The following is a 19,995-nucleotide window of genomic DNA, read 5'->3' on the forward strand; positions in this document are numbered from 1 at the left end:
ATAACAGAGTCCGCTTTTGGTTGACCTATGAGGCATGCAGGCTAGTTATCTGGTGCCTTAAATTTTTTGTCGAGGCAGGACAGCAGGAACAGAAGCAGGAGCTTTCATGACCTTCAATCCCTCTTGCCAAATGAAGTCAATGATTGGGATAGTGCATACCTGCTTCCTCGGCTGATTGTTAAAATCATATAGGAAACACTCATCCTTTTTTGTTTCCATAGGCAGGAGGAACCTTTGTGTTGCCCTTTCCATAAGACAACGAAAACCTCCGATGTCAACTGGAGGAGAATCGTTGGGAGCTGGAGTTGAAGTCCCACTCCGTAAGAAGCGATCTGTCATCCAATTCTCCTTCCTCCCTATCGGTGTCCGAGGTATGAGCATCATGGGAATAATGCGAAGGCACTGGAGAAGGTGGTCTGGGTGACAATGCAGAAAAGGAAGTTTGAGGCACAGGTGTCGGTGGCATGGGTGAAGCAGATTCAGATGGAGGGAAACAGCGATAATAATCATCTAATACCAATTGTAGATTGTTTAATAGAGCCAAAGGCATTTGTGCCATCGGGATCGCATCTGGAGCTGGTCACAGTCTCTGGGGAAGGATTGTTATCCTGATCCTCCTCGTGGTATTTAATGAATAATTCTGAAGGGCTCCTGGCAGTGCGAAATCTGGCATCCTCTTCGGAGTCATCATACTCCCCATAATCCAGTAAATGTAAATGTAAATGTAGTATACTTGTAAAGCGCACAGCTGCCCCAGGAACGGGGCGTCCCGGCGCTGTATAACTCTGGGGAACCCGTCCTGGCTTTCCCTGTGGGATGGTCCCTTGCTGGGAGTCCCCAAGGTGGAGCCAGGCATCCCCGGAATTGGTGGGGACGTTGTGGAGATTAGGCAAGCTAATGCCCAGAGTTGCCGAGTGGAACCCCTGATTATAGTAAGCACCGAAGCGAGAATTATCGAGTCCGCTGACCAAGGTCGATGACCCTGCCGCATCGGGAATTGAACCCTGGTCCCGGGCTGACTTCTGCTCTCAGGCCTGCCGCCTCTAACCAGTGAGCCACACTACTCCATAGTAATTGTTCAGCTTACTCTAGAGGTACCTTAGTAGGGGAAATATGCAGTAGAGAGAGGGCCTCCAATGAAGAACACGTCTGTGCAGCAAGGAAGATGCTGCTGTCAATGGTGGTGCCCAGATATCGTAGACTGTGCAGAGGGTGCCGTGGCCGTAGACGCTGACCAAACCTGCAATTCAGTGCAAGATGATAACTGTAGCGCTGACGAATGAACCATCGACGGAGGCGGACGACGAGGCGGACGACGAGAGTCTACAGCAACGAGGCAGTCGACGACGACGAGGCAGCAGTCGACGAGACTTTCTAATCTTCGAAGGGACATCGACGGAAGATCTAATTTCCTTAGTCGACGAGATCGGTCTCACGGAGATAGAAACCAGCGTTGGCGGCGATGATGCCGACTATATGATCATCTGTGGTCTCTGCAACGAGAAGGTTGCAGTCGACATCGATGGTGAGTTTCGGCGGCGAAAAAGTAGTTGATGACAGGACTTTTTTCTGAGGTAAATCCTTCTCAGAAAGTCGTTTTGAAGCCAGAGACTTCGCCGTTTTTCTCGGGGGTGTAGTAGGCAGAGGTTTACTTTTAGAAGGTGGAGGAGCCTTTTTTGAGGTGGGAGGCAATTCAGCACCTTTAGAGGTTTGCTTTTTCTCGACACCTTAGCCCCAGGAGAAGACAAATCCTCCTCAGCAATCCTCTTCCTAGAGGACATAAATGAGCTCGAGGCAACACTCGCCACAACAGATAAAGGGATGTCTTGATCCTTAATCTTCTGTAGTCACATAAGTAGACGTCCCTCTGAGTTTTCTAATGGAAGATCCTACAGATCTTGCAGTCGCTCACCTGGTGATCAGGATACAGGCAATAACGAATAGTTTTCTTACCTGTCGGTGTAGTTTTGCAGCTTGAAGATCTTTCTGGATTCACTATGCTGTGCATTATTCCGCGGTCTTGTGGTTGGGTCCGGAATCGTAGTCTTTTCTTTGGTTTTTGGAGTCACACCTCCTCGGGTGCATTTCCGGTGACGTCGGCATGCTTCCTGCGGAAGCTCCCACTCTTGGGCGCCATCTTCAGGTTCTTTTTTTCCGTGTTTCTTTCGTTTCCGAAGTAATGGCAATGTTCTATTTAGGTGATATTTTACCGCTTGTACTTTTAAGTCCTCTTTTTTTTTTAACCACCTCTTCTCTCTCCAGCCTCATCTTTCTGGCGGAGGTGGGTGGGTTCGCTAGTGAATCCAGAAAGATCTTCAAGCTGCAAAACTACACCGACAGGTAAGAAAACTATTCGTTTTGCAGCGTGAATCTTTCTGGATTCACTATGCTGTGCATAGATTGTGTAGCGGTTTCTCATTTCTGTGGCGGCTGGGTGGAAGATGAGCGTTGGTTATTGAATATGTGCTGGAGCACCTTTTGTCAGACTTGTGCTTCCTTGTTCATCTGTATATCCACACAGTAGTGCTTCGTGAACGTGTGCACCGAAGCCCATGTTGCCGCCAGGCATATGTCTTGTATGGGTGTGTTAGCCAGGAAGGCTATTGTAGCACCCTTTTTCCTAGTGGAGTGGGCACGTGTCCCCTCTGCTAGCTCTTGTCCTGAACGTTTGTGGCTGAGTCGAATTGTTTGTGCGATCCATCGTGCAATAGTCTTTTTGGTTACTGCCTTGCCCATGAAACTGTTGGCGAATGACACAAAGAACGGTTTTGTTTTCCTGTGTCCCTTCGTCCTCTCAATGTAGTGCATGACTGCCCTTCTGGCGTCCAGGGTGTGCAGAGCTCGCTCTGCGCTAGTGGTTGGTTTTTGGAAAAAACTCGGTATCTGTATAGACTGGTTCATGTGGAATTTGGACACCACCTTCGGCATGAAGTGTGGGTCAGTCCTCATCACAACCCTATCATTGTGTATTTGTATGTAGGGTTCTAGTAGCGTCAGCGCTTGAAGCTCGCTTACTCTGCGTAAGGACGTTATTGCAACCAGGAAATCTGTTTTTATAGTTAACATCTTTAGGGAGGCATTGTGCAGTGGTTCAAAGGGCTCCTTCATGAGTTCCGTTAGGACTATGTTCAAGTTCCATGCAGGTGGCGGCACCCGCTTGGGTGGTGCGATCCTTTTCGCTCCTTCTAGGAATCTCTTCACCACCTGTGATGTGAAGAAGCTCCTGCACGTTTCTCCCCTTGTGTAGGCGACTATCGCTGCCAAGTGAACTCTCAAGGAGGATGAGATAAGGTTCTTCTCCAGCAAGTGCGTCAGGTACTTTAGCACTGTGGAGTCCTTCATTTTATTGTTAAGTCCTTCTTTTCTGCACCACAATGTGAATCTTTTCAATTTCGCAACATAGCACTTCCGAGTGCTGGGCCTTCGTGCCTCTCAAAGGACCCTCAGGGTGCTTTCTGGCAGTCTCAAATGTGCGAACTTTATGTCCTCAGGAGCCACGCTACTAGGCTCAGGCTCTCTGGCTCTGGGTGTAGCACCTCTCCGTTCTGCATGGAGAGCAGGTCTTTCCTCTTTCAGAATCTGTGGGGTGCACACTGTGTCATCTCCATGATCTGCGAGTACCATGTCTGCCTGGCCCACTGTGGCGCGACCAGTATCAGGGTCATGTTGCTCGCTCTGCACTTGCTCAGCATTCTGTGCATCAGTGGTATCGGGGGGGGGAAAAGCGTAAGCAAATGTCCTGGACCAATCTATCCATAGGGCATTCCCCAGGGACCCCTCCTCGGGCTGTCTGGATGCGAAGTTTTGGCATTTTGCATTCCGGCGTGTGGCAAACAGGTCCACTGATGGCGTTCCCCATCTGTCGAACAGCCACATTGTCTCCTGAGCATTGAGCTCCCACTCGTGGGATGCCGATGTCTGTCTGCTGAGCCAGTCTGCCTGTATGTATGTTGTCCTTCCCTGGTAGGTGTATGGCTAGCAGGTCTATCTTGAGAGGGATGGCCCATTTCCATATCTCCTGCACCAGCGTTGAAAGCGTGGCTGACTGTGTCCCACCCTGCTTGTTGATGTAGAAGGTGGTGTTGTCTGTTTGTAGCAACACCTTGTGCTTGTACCGTCTTGTTTGGAAAGCTTTCAGTGCAAGGAAGATTATCTTCAATTCTAGGTAATTGATGTGCTTTGTCGCATCTGCTGGCGTCCACAGTCCCCTCACCTTGAGCTCCTCCATGTGAGCGCCCCATCCCTTCAGGGATGCGTCTGTGGTGATGGTCACTGTTGGTCCACCATGTCATCTCCTTCTGCACTGCGTGCGTTATAACCACTAGATCCTCCCAACTGCCTGTAGCTTGTGACCATTGCTCCTGTAGCCATTCTTGAATGGGTCTCATGTGGAGTCGTACATTTGGTACCAGGTGGATGCATGATGCCATCATCCCCATGATCTTGCTCGCAGTCCTCACTGTCCGAGCTTGTCCCTTCCGGTAGAGGAGAGTTTCCTTCACCAGCGCCCTCTTCTCGCTGGGGAACACCTTGCCCTGTAAGGTGTTGATCTGTGCTCCCAGGAAGATCTTCACTTGTTCTGGCTCCATTTATGATTTCTTCCAATGGATGGAGAACCCCAGGCTTATGAGCGTGCTCGTCACTGTATGTGCGTGCTGCTTGCATTTCTGGTATGAGTTTGCTTTCACCAGCCAGTCGTCCAGGTAAGGGTATACGTGTATTCCTTGCCTTCGTAGGTGCGCTGCGACTGCTGCGAGGCACTTTGTGAAGACCCTTGGTGCTGATTTCAGCCCGAAGGCTAGAGTTGTGAACTGGTAGTGGCTTTCTCCGATGGTGAACCTGAGCATATGCTTGTGCTTTCTGTTCATTGGGATGTGCAGGTAGGCGTCCTTGAGGTCTATCGTGACCATGACGTCCCCGATCTGCAATTGCGGGAGCACCTCTTGCAGGGAGGTCATTTTGAATTTTTTGGTTCTTATGAATTTGTTCAGGAACCTTAGGTCCAGAATGGGTCTCATTGTCTCGTCTACTTTTGGTACCAGGAAGTACGTTGAGTATATTCCTTTGTTTCTTTCCTTGAAGGGTACCCGTTCTATGGCCTGCTTCTGCAGGAGTTCCTTTGCTTCTTCCTGAAGACGCTCTAGCTGTTTGCTTGCTAGTGGGTTTCTTTTTGGTTTTCTGCTTGTTGGTCTCCCCTCCAACTCTATGTCGTATCTGAATTGGATGATGTTGAGGATCCATTTGTCTGATGTGATTGCTCTCCATTCTTGGAGGTAAAATCTTAATCTTCCTCCCACTGGTGTTCTGTGGTCGTAGGTGTCTAGTTTGTCTTGACCCCTCTGTACGTGCTGCCCCCTGGGATCTTTTCTGTGGGCGGGCACACAGAGTTTTTTGAAGTCACTTAGAGGCGGGCTGCTGTCCCCCTCCTTTATTCTGTCCACGGCCATTTCCTCTCCCTCGAGAGGAAATGGACTGGCCTCTTGGTTGGTACTGCCAGGACTGCTTCTGCTGACCCTGCGAGTCTGCCTGGTGCGTTTGTTGGAAAGCCTGGTGTGATGAACCTGGCTGGTTTCCACCTCTCCCGCCCGGCCTCCGTGACGGGGTGCCCCTTTTGTTGCCTCTGAACTGCAATGCCCCCATGGACCTTGCTGTTTCGTTATCCTTTTTTAGTTAACTGAGCTTCTCATCAACTGTTGTTCCAATAAGCGTATCGCCATTGAACGGTGTGTTCAGGATGCTGTGTTGCACCTCTGGTTTGAAACCTGAAATCCTGACCCAGGCGTGTCTTCTTTCAGTGACACCCATCATCATGAGCCTGCTGGAGGAGTCTGCTCCGTCCAGGGCCGTCTTGAGGCAAGAATTTGCCGCGTTCTTCCCTTCTTCAACCAGTTTTTCGGCCTTCTGCCTGGCATCCTGGGGCAGGTCCTTCACCAACTGCCCCAGCTCCTCCATGATCTGGTACATGTGCCTGTTTATCAGGGCGTTGGAATTAGCCATGCGCCAGTGGGTCGCGGCATTCCGTTCGATCCTTCTGCCCACCAGATCCATCCTCTTGCTCTCCTTATCCGGTGGTGGTCCAGAAGTAGTGGGCACGTTAGCCCTCTTTCTTGCTGTGGCCGTGATAATTGAGTCTGCAGACACCGTGCCCTGAATGTAGGGTGGGTCCTTTGAGGAATGCTTGTATTTCTTCTCTGTTCTGGGAGTGACTGCCTTGCATGTTGCGGGTTCCTTGAATGCTTCCCTCCCCTGAGCCAAGACGCTGTCGAGCATTGGTAGGTACTGGCTCCTTGTTTGCGTGGGGAGCAATGTCTCTAGAAGGAAGTCTGCTTTTTGCTTCTCTTCGTCTAGCTTGAGTCTGAATGCTGCTGCGGCAGACTTTATCACCGAATTGTAGGCCCCGATGTCGTCCAGCGGCGAGGGCCTCGAGGGATATGTGTCGACCGCCTCCTCTGGGCTTTCGGTGTCGACATCTAGGTAATCCACCTCCTGTAAGTCAGAGGGGGCCGATTCGGCGTCCGTCCTGCTGCCCTCTTCCTCCCCATAGTTGTAACTATAGTAGGGACTCTCGTCATCTTCCTGGTCGTCGACCACCTCGACGTTCGGGTCTTGTTCCTCGGCGACGTCGTCTTCCTCCTCGACCACCTCCACCACTGGTGGCTTGGTCTTGTGGGGAATCGTGAAGGTTTTCATCTTTGCGTCGAATTCTTTCTTACGCTGCAAGATGTTTTCCATTTCGGTCTCGAGGCGCCTTCTCTTTTTCTCCATCTCGGCTGCGTGTTCCGCATCGGATGGTTCGGCCGCTCTTTTCGGCGGTTAGCTCGGCGCCGCGCTTTTCGGTGCCGGAGGCTTCGACGCCGAACCGGATTTCGGGTCTCTGGTCGGCGTTGGTGCTTTAGGGTCCTTCTCCCTCGGCGTCGATCGATCCTTTTCGGGGACGATTTTCGACGACTTTTGCTGTTCAACAGCTCTCGGCGCCGGGGACTCCTTCTCAGAGGATCCTCTGGGCCTGTGTGTAGCCGCCGGCGCCAGGTGTTTTGGCGGCGGCGCTTTCGGGGCCTCGCCCTCGTTTTTTCGAGACTCAGTCTCTCGGGTTCTTAGGGGCCGTAGAGTCTCCTACCTTATCAGAAGTCTTGGTGTAATCGGTCTCTACGACCGTGTAGCTGTCATCTTCGGCGGCAGGGTTGTCATCTTCCTCGGAGGACATCCCCAGATCGTAGAGGGATGGAGTCGGGGCCTTCCCCTGGAGGGTTGCGTGCGCTACCCTCTGGCTCGCTCTCACACGCAGGGTCTTCAGGGCGAAGGCGGAGCAGGCGTTGCAGTCCTCGCTTCCGTGATCTACCGGTAGGCAAAGGTTGCAAACCGGGTGCTGGTACTTCTGCGCGTACTTGTGGTGGCAGTTACGGCAGAACTTGAACGGCGTGTTGTCCATTATCGAGCGCTCAGGGCCTCCCTGGTCGCGTGTTCGTCGACAGTCGAAGATCTCGATGAATTCTCCTTCTCCTTTGCTGGCTCTTGATCGATGAAGTCTCCTGGAGTCTTCAGATGAATTTTCGTTCCAATTTCTGTATTTTCCTTCGTCTTTCTCCAAAAATGTCTGGAGCCCAAACGGGAACAATCCAGACCCGACCGCGGAAAAAAAGAATCTGAAGATGGCGCCCAAGAGTGGGAGCTTCCGCAGGAAGCATGCAGACGTCACCGGAAATGCACCCGAGGAGGTGTGACGCCGACGCCCACCTGGGCTACAAAAAAAATTTTTTTTAAAAAAAAGACTACGATTCCGGACCCAACCACAAGACCGCGGAATAATGCACAGCATAGTGAATCCAGAAAGATTCACGCTGCAAAAATGCACTTCTTGTGGAGGTCCTCAGAAAACAGCCGGAGCGTCCCACAAGGCCGAAAGATTTCTTATATGAAGATATCATGAAATTAAGAAAATTCCTGAAGAAATAGAAGAGTACTGAGTAGAGCTCAGGGAGACTCCATTCACACGACGTGCAGTAGAAAATCTGAGAGCCTGAGCCTCTGAGGAGAACATCCTGGAGTGTGCTGTCGCCTTATTGGCTGCAGTTTGGACTGTATATGACTTGGACAAGTCATAAATGTGGAAATTTTTGTCCGTGTATTTCTGGCTACTTTACTTCTTGGTTCTATGTTACCTATGTTATGATTATTATGTGCATAATTATTGCTTTTTTTAGGTACCGTGGGACTCCCACTACGACGACAGGGAATGATTCAGGCATGTGAATCTATGAAAGATACCCCAATACTGGAGAATACTAGTTATTAGAAATGGGCATTAATTGGTAGCCCAGTGCTCTATGTAGTTTTTGCTTCATGAATAGTACTTTGGATTTAGAGAGGACATCATTCTCTTCCACAAGAATTGTGACTATCATACGTACAGAAGCTACTGTGTGACTTTCAATTTGGCTATGGTGATGAGAGGTTTAATGTAGTACATACACTTGTATCAATAGGAAGGTTTTGCAACACAACATGCAGCCTTTTGAGGATATAAGTGACATTACTTCAGGCTAATTGGCCACAGTTTACATAGGCCACCTTGTGAGGATAGACCTTACTCAGCATGGAGTGATATCAGATCACTCCTTTGAACCGAAGTAATTTATCGTTCCAATATGGCACACCCTAGGTTAGCAGTAGTGTTCCGCGTGAGAGGAGGGTAGATAACTTGGCAGCATGTGCCATATCATCCCTCCTAGTCTGCAGAAATTGAGTGACTGAATTGAGGAGCGGGATATTCTCCCGCCAAAGAAGTGGAGTTACGCAAAGAGTTGTGTTTTGGATACTTACCTGTTGAATGATTGGGTTTCAATGCGCTTCATCAGTATTGACTTTTGCAAAATTACGAGCCGATCGTTGGGTAAGGCTTCAACTTAAAGGAGAGAGTATGAACAAAAGCAATGTTTACTTTATAGACTCTTGGAGCCGTAAGCAAAATTTCAATGTACATTGATTCAACATGTCACTGGCGACACTCCGTAAAGGATGATGGTGATTTGTAACAGTGTAGGCAACGGATGGCCTATCATTTCACTGTGTGAGGCGCTAATGGGCATTTTTTTGCTTCAAATGGAGCTGGATTTGTAACACATTAACATGTGGTTATAAAAGGTGAATTTCGCATGCCAACTCGTTTTAGAGCTTGGACGTTTCTGTAAATGGTGGAACTTATGAGGTATAGCATTGGACACCCTTGGCACTTCCAATATAGGTGGAGGTAAAGCACATCTGACAGTAGACTATATGTTTTGTAATTAATGGTTTGATTTGGTCTTAGATTAATTGGAAACATACAGATGATATAAACTATACCCACATTAAGGTGGTAACTAGAGAGTTGCGGTGGACTGCGTTTTAGAACATATTTTGGCATTGCCCTGGAACTTAGGCTTTTTCTGCTCTTTGTTTTCCATGTGTGCAGGTGTGATAGTCTGTTGGTTATGTCCTGAGACAAAACAAAACCGATTTATAAGAGTGCACAAATGCCCTAAGGCCCCGAGGAGACCCTTTAAATAATTTGAAGTCAAAGAGTTGACAAACCCTGTCAACTGGTCAGCATTTGCAACTATCAAGAAGGGATTGTGAATCTGCTTTATGTTCCTTTACTTTTTACTGTTTGGACGAATTAATAAAACCATTGGGAATTGCATAGCATCTTATGTATTATATGTTATTAATACAATCACCATTTGAGCACTGCATCGTCTGCACTATACTCCCCTATATCGTATTTTTACTGATTTAATACATGTGCTACAGAAAGAATGTCCTTTACAGTTTTCATATTGTTTTCTGTTAAATTAAAATGCAATGAAATTATGATGTTAAGTAGATGGTGGATTCCTCCAACTCAGAAACACAGTCCCTCCTTTTGAATGAGTTCCACGTGACGATGCGTTTAGAGGAGTATAAAAGGCAAGCAGAAAGAAACGCCAACAAAAAGTGCTGGGCCGTGGACACTCCAAATGGGTAAAGTGGACAGGGCGTAGTCAAAGCATTGCTCTTCATGTGGCTGGACTAATTTGTTCTTATTATTTTGATCGATTTTGTGTTGGGCAAACAACTTCTGTTCAGGCCTTTCGACCTGGATATTTCATGAGGTTAGAGGAAAAAGACTAGACATCCGAAGACAAATGTGTTTTGTAGTCATCTGTAAAGTCACAAGATTACTGTGTATCCACTCTCATTGAGAAGTTAACGGCCAGCTTCATGAATCTAGTGTGAAACAAACTCAACTTGCAGAATGTTTTAGTACTCTAGCAGACTTTAACATTGTTTGAGACAGAATGTCAAAGTAGCAATTATACTACATCATCACATTAAAGTTTAAGTGACCTTGCTATTATGAGGACTAATTAAATCGTTTTATTTCAACAACTCAAAAGGATGGACAATGTATATTTGCAAGACTTGATCCTTTGTGTATCTTGCATACTTTAGAACAGCCAAGATTTCAGCAGATTAATAGAAAACAGACAATTATCACCATGGTCTAGCTTTAATTACAGATATGGGCTTGTTAAGGTAACTAAACTGGTAAAGGGTACTAGAAGGGCACATTTCAAACTTGTACAAGAGAGTTGTAGAAATCATAAAGCCAAGTGTCCTGGGAAAGACTACTACTAGATAACATCCTTTAATCGGTTCATGCTCAGCCTTGATTTAAAAATAAATTGTAGTAAGACCTTTTCTATGAACCGTGGCACACGCATTAAGAAACAAATGAAATTGATGTATATAAATAACGTCCCTTTAGAAAGAACATCCACCTTTCCCTATCTTGGATTCTTGTTCCACGAGACTGGCTCTTGGACAAGTGCGGTGAAGGCAAGAACGCTCTTGTTTTCTAAGACAATTATGGCACTGAAGAGCTTTACAAGAAAATTGGGAATGAAACCGAGCAGGGAAATTTTAACTATTTATAATGCAACGTGTGTATCTGTGGCAATGTATGGAGCTGGGCTCTGGGGTTATTCTAACATTAAAGGACTTCAAACAGTTGAAAATAAATTTCTACGGCACATTTTGTCATTACCAGAAAGCACAGTGACTTTTATTTGCCATGCTGAGCTGGGGTTGCCGTATATTTCAGATATAATTAGAGTACAACCCATTCTTCTATGGCACAGAGTCTGGACTGTGAATGAATGTGTACTAAATCGTGCCATACTACAGGATGTTCTAAAACTTGGTAGAGTAAACGGAGTCAAATGGTTAAACTATATTAGAACATTCCTGAAGGAAATTGACTGTTCGCAATACTAGGACGATCCGTCTACTATGGTACACATCCCCAGAAAAGCTCTGAAAAAACTGTATGGACTGCCTTAGAGAAAAAAAGACTGCTTGAAGAAACTAAGAAAAACTGTTACTTCACATCAATTAATCTTAACCAGAGACACACTACAGCCATACTTAAGCCTACATATGCCCAATTATGACAGATTCCTTTTAACCCGTTTCAGATCTAATATTGTTTTTAGATTATTTACTTTCCCTGAAATGAACTCGTGGTCCAATGAATTGCCTGTATGCCCCTGTGATGAAAAATCTGTACAATCTAACATACATGTTTTATTTTTCTGTAAATTTATTACATTGCCCCGTAGAAAACTGATCGTCCCTATCCTAAAGGAGATGAATTTGTACAGATGTCGCCCAGCGTTTTTAGAATTGCAAAAAATGGACAATGTTTTTACTGTTGCCTCGTTATCTGAGTATTTTAAACAGGTTTTTAAATATCGGAAATCAATTTGTTTAAACAAATTGTAACAGTGTAAATACTATGTACTATATTAACATCTTCCTTGTAAATTGCTGTACTATTCAAAATTGTAAATGAATTGTGACTTTCTGTTGCTTTTATGGTTATTGCTTTTTAACCGAATAAAGAACTTTTGATCTTGATCTTGACTACAACTGGGACACACTCTCTGTATACATTTTATCCCAGGTGCAAGCAAATCAGGAGTTAATTGACAAGTAGACAGTGAAATGTATAAAAAGAGTAGAGTTGTGTACAAGCTGTAGCATTAGATTTCAACTCATCTTTTATTTGGTCTTGTATCTGCTGGAGGGGCTGCTTAATTTACAAATGCTGTCCAAGCTCCCAATATTATCAAGCTTAAAATAGGAGGAAATCTTTAGAGACACAAAAAAAGAAACCATTACAACAGAGTTTCTAGTGGTAAAAAAGAAAAATCAAGAACTTCAGCATGTGCTGCTCTCAGAGCGAGAATATTGCATTCTATTTCAACCACATGAAAGTAGTAAGTAATTATCGCAACACATTCATGAATAAAGATTTCTATTTCTCCTTTGTATGCTGGTAATTGGCCTGCTACTTGTTATGGCAATAAAATGAGACTACAAACACTAGAACAAGCCAAGAACCTGGAGTAGCAAAGGCAGCATGGAGGGAAATACACAACTAAGTGGTGGGTGGGCCCCTTAAGAGCAGCTTGAAGTTGCAAATGATTTCTCTCCTGTGGCATGAGCTGATCCAGGAACTACAGTTATGATCTCTGTAATTCTTAAAGTTTACAATTTGTGAATTAGAAAATGCCAATTATGCAAAAGGTAACTAATTAGGTGGTAACCACAAAAAGAATTTGGATACTGTACAATCTGATTAAAGCCTAATTAACATGGTCTCCAAAATAATCTACAAACTATAACAATCTGGCAACTTTTAAAATGTTCTTACACTTCAAATCTTGAAATGGAAGGGGGATGCACGAAGGGGTACTAGCGAAGACTTGTAAGGATAATCATTTAAGGGTAGCATCAGGGGAGCACTAAATGTACTGCAGTTCAGTAGGGTTAGTAGTGTAGGGAAAAGAGACCTGTACATTTTATCACAGGAATAATTATTTCAATGTAATGTCTAAACCCCTACTCCAAGAAAATATTGTGTGGTTACTGATCACATTTACAAATTTAACTCGGCCACAACGTACCTTAAAATGAAATATGAAGTTCCAGAATTATGTTAGCAATATTTTAAATTTCTAGACCTTCAGACAGGATTTACGATTAGGTCTTTCTAATCCATGACATTAGAAGTATTGCAAATTAAAAGGTTTGAATATTAAAGTTCCCCATTTAACAACAAATTAAGTGAAGTGGCTATTCTGCTCATAAATGAGCTGCACCTAGCTGTGATGATCCAATATGTCACGTTTAAGGTACTTGACACTTCACTGTAGTAATCAACAAGATAGAAATAAAGGCAGGCAAATTAGAAACCTCAGAAAATCATTTGAAATCCTAGGATTTTTAAATCTTATGTTAACGTACTATAGTTATTTTAAAAAGTCATTTCTTCAGACTTTCATTTATCCCTGAGAGGTACAATCATTAACAACTCAGAATAGAGAAAGTGTAATATCGTACCTTTCATCATCCATTTCTAAGCTTGATTCACTTTCAGACAATTGCCTGCAGAGAGCTTCTCTTCGCTCCATTTCCCTCTGTAATTTTCTTTGGAGTCTTAAGTTTTCTTCCCTCATGTGACGTTCTTCCTCTAAATATTGAGCCATTTTCTCAGTGTCTGTAAATAAAAGTGGTAAAAGGAGAAGTTCAAGTACGAAAACTAAGTGCTGTGGTCTCTACAACACAAAGCATCAACTCTTGAATCTTAACACAGGCAAGGAGCAGACAGCTCTTTAAGGTACTTTAAATAAGCGGTTACAGGGGATGGTTTTATTACATTATACAGTGTGGAGGTTGCCAGTGGGTAGTTAGTGAGTACCAAATTTGATAGGAAACTGATTTTGCTAGCTAATAACTTAGGCGCCGCTTGACAAATCCTCACACTTGGGGGGGGGGGGGGGGGGGGGGGGGAGGGGTCACACGCTCACACAACGGAGGGCTGTGAGTGGGCAGGGGTAGCAAGCTGGCCACACAGAGCAAGTGAAGTAGGCAGCACACCGAATAAAGGAGGGCATGAAGGGGCATGAGCAGGACAATGGACCATGTAGGGAAGGAGGGAGGGGATGAGGGCGCATTGCAAGATGGGACAGGGGCAGCAAGCTGAACCTGCAGGGCATTTGGGAGGGGCAAAGGCTGAACAAGACACAATGGTGGGCAACCGGGAGGGGCAAAGGCATCCACAAAGCGCCATGGAGCGTCAACGGGAGAGGATAGGTGGTGGATTTAAACATAGGGCAGGGGGAAGAGGGCAGGACAGTAAGATGACCATGCACAGGAGGCAGGACGGACAGTGGCAGCACATTGGACCATGGAGGGCAGAAGGAGGTGGAATGTACACAGACAACCAACAGCAAGCAAACCATGGAACGTAAGCTGGAGGAGCACCAGCAGCACATGCAAAGCAAGAGGGGGTAGGGGAGTAAGCTTAGCGATAGAGGAAAAGCATAGGAAGCACAAAAGATCACAGCATATGTTGGAGGGGGGAGGGCACAGGCACGGACGATGGAGGAAAGAATAGAGGGTGACAAGGGCAGCAAGCAAACCATAGAGGAAAAGCATGAAAGGGGAAGGGCAGCACAATGGAATATGGAGGGCATAGGCATGCACACAGAGAACAAAGGCAGGGGCGAGAAGCTCAAGCAGGGGCAGTAAGCTGACCAAGGAGGGCAGGCTGACAGGGGCAGAAAGCTGTCCACAGAGGGCTGGGGCACAGCCGCGCAGATGGCAAACGGAGGGCAGGCAGTAGATGTCAGTGGCAGCAATCTAACCAGGGCGAGCAGGCCAAGATGGGCAGGTTCAGTATAATGGCCCATGGAGGGGAAGGCCGGGGCATGCAATTGGAAAACACGGACAGAGGAAGCAAACTGTCCAGGAGGGCAAGCCAGCACAGACGTGGGCGTCTTAAAGGACCAAAAGGGCCGGTGAGGGTCACGCACATGGAGAACCGAGTTAAGTGGACCAGGGGAAGAATGCGGACCACGTATGGCAGACTGGAGAGGCAGAAGCATGGAGACCAAGAACAGAGGGCAGGCAGGAGGGCGCAGCAAGCTCACCGTGGAAGGCAGGAGGTGGGAGCAAGGGCACGCAGATGGTAAACAGATCGCAAGTAGGAGACGCAGCAAGCTGATCACGGACGGCAGGCTGCAATGAGTTGGCCACCAGTAGGTGGTAAGGCTGTGTCAACCCCCTGTTGCAAATCACCTAATAATGTGAGCAGTGGAGGTGCTGACTGAACAAATTCAAAAAAGAAAAAGAAATGCAGTAAAACAAAGGTTAAATGGAATTTTTATTCTGGTATGGTAAAATTATCATCTAACGTTAAAAAAAACTAGAAATTCACTGAAAAAAATACAATGGTTAAAGTGATGTTATAGATAAGTATGGTAATAAAATCTTAGCTTAAAAAAAGTTTAAAGTAATGTTCTAGTTAGGGGTGGACAAGAGTCAACAACTAACTCCTAAAAAGCACTTAATCACTTAGATTATAATAAACTAACTTGCACCCCAGCCATACACTACTTATGACCACACATCAATTATTTACATTAACGAGGTGTACCTGTTAAATACCTATTCCGACACACAGAATTTTAAGTCAACAGCTTTACATCTATGCTTTTAGCCACTGATAAGGCATGTTTGTATAACTACTTTACATATATTCTTGAAATTAGTAGAATGTCCTACCCCATTACAACACAGTCATACTGCTACTTTAACTGTTTGTGAGTAACCCATAGATTATACATTCTTCAGCTAGGAATGTCTAAGGACCTAGGCTGAAACAGGACTGAGGCTGAAACCTGGGATCCTTGCAAGAATTTTCCAAACTAGCTGCTATGAAACAAGGGCCTTCAATTACATTGTGTCTAGGACAGCCTCAATGAATGGTAATCTCTGCGAAGAAGTCAGGTGCGGCTTAGACTTGTTGATTGTAAACCCATACAACAAAGCCAGCCTTTCAGCAGTCTCTTGAGGTAGGGAAAGACTGGTATCCCCAACTTCTGAAGGTGTGATACAACTACCATCATCACTTTCGTGCACACTCTAGAAGCACTGGTGAGGCCAAAGGGGAGCACCGTGAACTGGAAATACTTTGGCTGACCTTGAACCACAGGTAAGGCCTGTAGGACCACAAGATGGGTTTCTGAAAATAAGCCTCCTGCAGCTCCAAGGACCCAACTCCGTCTCATATGTCAAGTGAGGACAAGATCTGGACCAACATGAGCATTCTGAATTTGTCCTTCCGCAAGAAGGCGGACAAAGCACAGCTGTAGGCCAGAGGCTAACATCTTGTTTCGGCACAAGAAGATAAGATAACTCACCACCTAATTCCAGAACCTTCTCAATAGTGCCCTTGGTAAAACGTGCACCTCCTGCAGTAGAATGGAGAGGCGCTCATCTAAAAGTCGATCAGATTTTGGGGGGGGGGGGGGGGGGGGTGTCACAGAAAGGGTAGGATATGACCATGATGTACAGTCTGTAATACCCTACTACCCATCTGTCAAACAGGATTGATCACCATTCTGGGAGGGAAAATGCAATTCTGAACCCCACAAGATAGGTGAGCCCATTGAAAGGCAAACTTAAGAGGTTTAGAGGCAGTTGCCATAGATGAGGGAGACTGATGCCCCTGAAGGCCTGTGCAATGTCTGCCAGAACCCCATACCCAGCCTTGAAAGGACTGAAACCGCTATAGTAGGTGGGGCGACTGGTGAGGTCTGTACACCACTCACTGGAAAAGCCCTTAAATGTTCCAAACTGATGCTTGAACTGTTTGGCAGGAGAAAAAGGTTCAAAAGAACATGCAATACTACTGTTCTAAAAGAAAACAAAGAAAAACGCTTAAGGGCAGAATCCTCTTCTTCCCCAAAAAAGCATGCGGTATCAGAGGGCATATCCATAATATAAGCCTTCATGTCTCCAGAGCAGAACACAACACTGGTGCTAACAGCCTTCCCTAAATAGTCCTTAGTGTCTAGGTCAGTAAGAATCATGTACTTGACTGCATCCTGCCCATCACTGAATGTCTGAGTCAGATAGGGCACAAAGTATTCTGGGAATGCTGTTAAGAACAGGATTATAACAGCCCAGGAAACAGACTGTATTGACCAATCTCAGAGCCACGCAGGTCGAAATGAACATTTGCTTCCCAAAAGCCTTGATTCTCTTGAACTTCCTACTGTGGAGGAGTATTAGGGAAAGATTAGGGCTAACATTACTGGTGTGCAACTAGGCTCTCTGGAGTAGGAGGTTTAGTGTCAAAAGAAAGGTTGCCCGGTGCCAGCCTGCGACACCAAGCTGCCTATTCACTGACTGTCAAGATCATGATTTTGATGAAATGCCCACTAAAGTATCTATGAGGGATTTGTTAAAGGGGAGCAAGGGCTCACACTTAGAAGGCCGTGGGTGTAGAATTTCCGTAACAAAAGCCTTGGTCTTGACAGGGGTCAATTAAATCCAGGACCTCAGCTGCCCGTCAGACCACGGCCATAAATGACACTTCAGTAGGTAGCCAGAGTGGCAAGTCCAACCCAGTATTAGTGAAGGTATCAATCCCACTGGCCTCCAGCAAATCATATAGAAAAAGTCATAATGAGGAGAGTATCCTAATCCTCTACCCCACTATCACCACCCACTGGTGGCGTATTTTCTTTGTAATCCAAGCCAAAAAGATAATGGAGCTTCTCTGGCCTTGGCTGCCCTGGTAGAGGAATTGCTGCAGAATCAGGCTGCACAACTGGTTGTGCTTTAGTAATTTCGTAGCGTGGAATTGGTCAAGATCGGGCGGAAGTCGGTTCAGGGCCAGACAGATCAGTATCTAGTAATTTGCCCAGGCCGACAAGTGGCTGCCAGCACAGGCATATGCACTGGAAAATCTGCAGCCTGGTCTTTTTGAAGGCCAAAATCTGCTGTGGCCTTGATGATGGGCCATGTAACTCAGACATATCTAGTTAGTTCAGATAATGAATGGGACAGTGTTCGGAACCCCCAAAAGGAGAGACTAACATTGTGACACCCTCACACCTTCTCCTGGAACATTCAATGGTGGGATGGAGTCTTGTCTCGCATCGCTTTTTTGTATTTTCGATTGTGACTTAGGGAGGACTTTATCGGAGAGTTGGACCTCTTGCAAAATTGGCCCCGGGGCCCAGGAAAGGGTTCTGATGATTTCGGATGTTCAGTAATGTACAGCTTCGCATCCTGGTCTCAGATCGCTTTAAGGTGCATTTGTCATACAACTTCGAGAAGTTTCCCAAGCCCAGATACCAGAAGCACCTTGTTTGTGTATGTGACTAACATCGGTTTTCTGAATCACAGCATGGCTCGAATCCTGACGCTTTTGGAGGGTACATAGTTCCCTAGCACACTGGTTCTCATTTGAAAAGTGTCAAAAGGCAGACTAATGTAAGTGGAGATCCAGATCCACTATGGAAAGCAGGGAATAAAGGAAACGGACATTAGGCTTGCAGAAGTGGTGCACACTTGCAAATCCACACTCATTTTCGGGGCAGTATGAAGCCAGAGTGGAGCCCCATGGTGGCAAATAGCAGCGCACTGCAGTATCGGTGAAAAAACTTAGATCCGGTCTGGCACCAGTGGAATGTGTGAGGAAGCTGCAGTTAGAAGTAGCCTTCAGAACTTTCTTTTGAAAGCAAGCAGAGGTGCCCTTAATAGGAAAAGTCTATTTTGACTTCCAAGAATATAACAATGTCAGATAATCTACATTCAGACCCTTGGGGAGAAATCAAACGCAACAAATACAAACTTGTGGTGCCTTCACTGTACCTTTTATTAAATCAAACATTAATTCTTCTTTACAAGGACAGGAATGCAGGTTCCCTCAAACCACTAATCGATGCAGTTAGAGCTATTACCTCCAACATTAGACAGGCTAAAAAGTAACTGTAAATGTACACCTTTAGCAAATATACACAAGGAGTGCTTTGGATTTTGATACAAAAGACTAAAGCAAGCATTCCTCCAAATTACAAAATAGGTTGCCCACCTAAAATCCCAGCTATTCTAAACCCTTCATGACAAACGAATTGGTTACTCATCCTGGGATGTAGAACTGTGTTTTAACCAGTTAAACATGTAAAAAGTTGCCAACAAATCATCTTTCTGCACTACAGGTTGGACAGATAGGCCCACCATGTACCTAAAGTTATATTCCGAAAAATACCATCTTTATTTCAAGGGTGCTGGAATGCCTTTAATGCCAACACTAAATAGTTCTAGCTCTGAAGGTTTAATTTTCTTACGTTTCACTCACACTTGAAATTCAATTACATCGAAACCCACAATATCATGGATGTCCCTCTAGTAGAGATCAACTAGGTCAATTAAGTGATGTTTCCTTGTCACTCACCATGTTAAAAGGCAACTTTGTTTTGAGTAACAAGCACTAGCTGCCTATAGCTCCAGGCTGAAATGTAAAATTTCTCCTTCGGTAGTCTAGATGGTGGTCTTGCATCAGGTATCAATTTTAAGTAAGGTGCCCTTCATTAACACCAAGTTCATGTCAAGCAAGACCTCTCCAAGAAGAAAATGCTTTTGAAATGCGAATATACTCTCATCTTTAGTGTACTGTATGCATTATAGCATTTTTGTAATCTATTTACGTCTAGAATTTTTTTTTCTTGTGTTTGGAATATGAGTGAAATTCTTTAAGCTGAAAATAAACAACTCTACTCCATTAGTTGTCTCTAACATTTAGAAAACAAGCATTTGCAATGCAATAGGTCTCGCATTAGGAAAGTTTGAGCTATTGGCATTGTAAATGACAATATTTTTTTATGTGTTGGTTTTGAAAATGGATAAATTAATAGCATTGTTATTTACAATGCCAATAGCTTATACTTTCGCAAATGTGACACCTATTGCATTTGTAATGCAATATATGTATTGTTGAGAGTGGGAGAGCGTGACAGTGGGAGAGTCAGTGAGTGGGAGAGTCAGTGAGTGGGAGAGCGTGACAGTGGGAGAGTCAGTGAGTGGGAGAGTGAGTGAGTGGGTGGGTCAGTGAGT

The 19,995-nt window shown here is 45.4% G+C and overlaps 1 protein-coding gene across 1 annotated transcript in view; it reads right to left on the bottom strand.

Annotated features, from left to right (window-relative positions):
- Positions 1 to 19,995, bottom strand: part of CCDC6 (coiled-coil domain containing 6) — a 342,291-nt gene that overhangs the window by 162,671 nt on the left and 159,625 nt on the right. The window contains exon 6 of the mRNA XM_078642647.1: positions 13,426 to 13,582. Coding sequence (XP_078498773.1) covers positions 13,426 to 13,582 — 157 coding nt within the window. The remainder of the gene's footprint in view (positions 1 to 13,425; positions 13,583 to 19,995) is intronic.

The sequence above is a fragment of the Lissotriton helveticus genome, chromosome 5_1 (assembly GCF_964261635.1).
Source record: "Lissotriton helveticus chromosome 5_1, aLisHel1.1, whole genome shotgun sequence".
Classification (NCBI taxonomy): Eukaryota; Metazoa; Chordata; class Amphibia; order Caudata; family Salamandridae; genus Lissotriton; species Lissotriton helveticus.